General features: G+C 62.5%; 1 protein-coding gene across 1 annotated transcript; it reads left to right on the top strand.

Annotated features, from left to right (window-relative positions):
* Window positions 1–54: 54 nt before the first annotated feature.
* NANOS1 (nanos homolog 1 (Drosophila)) lies at window positions 55–846 on the top strand. The gene has a single exon (XM_010564975.1). It carries the CDS (start codon window positions 55–57, stop codon window positions 844–846), a length of 792 nt encoding a protein of 263 aa, XP_010563277.1.
* The last annotated feature ends 326 nt before the right edge of the window (window positions 847–1,172 follow it).

Genomic DNA, 1,172 nt, shown 5'->3' with positions numbered 1-1,172 from the left:
CCCCGCACCGCGCTCGGGGGAGCGGGTGCTCCCTGGGCGGCTGCACCCACCCCCATGGAGGCTTTTCCCGGTGCCAAACTGGAGCAGCACCGGCACCTCCCGCCCGTGGAGTGCCTGCCGGGCGCCCGCTACGGCGGCCGGAGTCACAGCGCCTGCGGGAACGTCTTCAACTCCTGGAACGACTACCTGGGGTTGGCCACGCTCATCACCAAGGCCGTGCGCCCCGGCAAGGGTTTCGGAGCCGAGCCCCCCTCGGTGGTGGTGGCGGCTGCCGTGCCGCCGGCCGAGGAGGAGGAAGAGGAGGAGGAGGAGGAGGAAGAGGCGGCGGGGCCGTACTTCGAGGGCGCGCTGGACTTGCACGACCTGGACCTGTGCGGGCATCACCACCACCATCATCATCACCACCACCACCACGGCGAGGGTCTGCTGGAGGAGCGCTTCGCCGACTTCAGCCCCTTCCCCGGACGCGGCGGTCCCGCCGCCGTCGTTTTCGATTGCTCGGGAGAACACCCGGGCCGGGAGGGCTCGCCCCACGCATGGGGCGGCGTGGTAGTGGCTGGCCGGTTACCGACCCACCCGCGGGTCTCCTCCCGGTTGCTCAAACCCGAGCTGCAGGTCTGCGTCTTCTGCCGAAACAACAAGGAGGCCGTGGCTCTCTACACCACCCACATCCTCAAGGGACCCGACGGCCGCGTCCTCTGCCCGGTGCTGCGGCGTTACACCTGCCCCCTCTGCGGTGCCAGCGGTGACAATGCCCACACCATCAAGTACTGTCCCCTCTCCAAAATGCAGGCGGCCAAACAGCTCAAACACGCCCGGACCGCCCTGGGGAAGAAGGGCCGTTAAGGCGCCGGGACCCCGGGGACGACGAGGGCTTCCTCCTGTCTTTTTGGGGCTTGGTTTTGGGGTTTTTTTTCTGGTTTTTTTTTGTTGTTGTTGTTTTTAAAGCAGATGGCGGTTTCGTTCTTTCACACGTTAATATATTATTAAAAGGCGGCGGCCGGCGCGCGCTGGAATTGCGCAGCTGAGATGCACTGTATTTGTTTATTGTAAGAAAAAAAAAAACCACACAAATATATATATATATGTGATTTTTACGGAAACGGAATTACGGCGAGACCTAACTGCGAGGAATGTGTGCGTGTGTGTGGGAGGGGGGGGTATTTAAAGCA

Source organism: Haliaeetus leucocephalus, unplaced genomic scaffold, assembly GCF_000737465.1.
Source record: "Haliaeetus leucocephalus isolate CR32 unplaced genomic scaffold, Haliaeetus_leucocephalus-4.0 Scaffold184, whole genome shotgun sequence".
In the NCBI taxonomy this organism is placed as follows: Eukaryota; Metazoa; Chordata; class Aves; order Accipitriformes; family Accipitridae; genus Haliaeetus; species Haliaeetus leucocephalus.
Note: the sequence above shows the minus strand (reverse complement) of the source record. Positions and strands in the feature narration are given on the sequence as shown.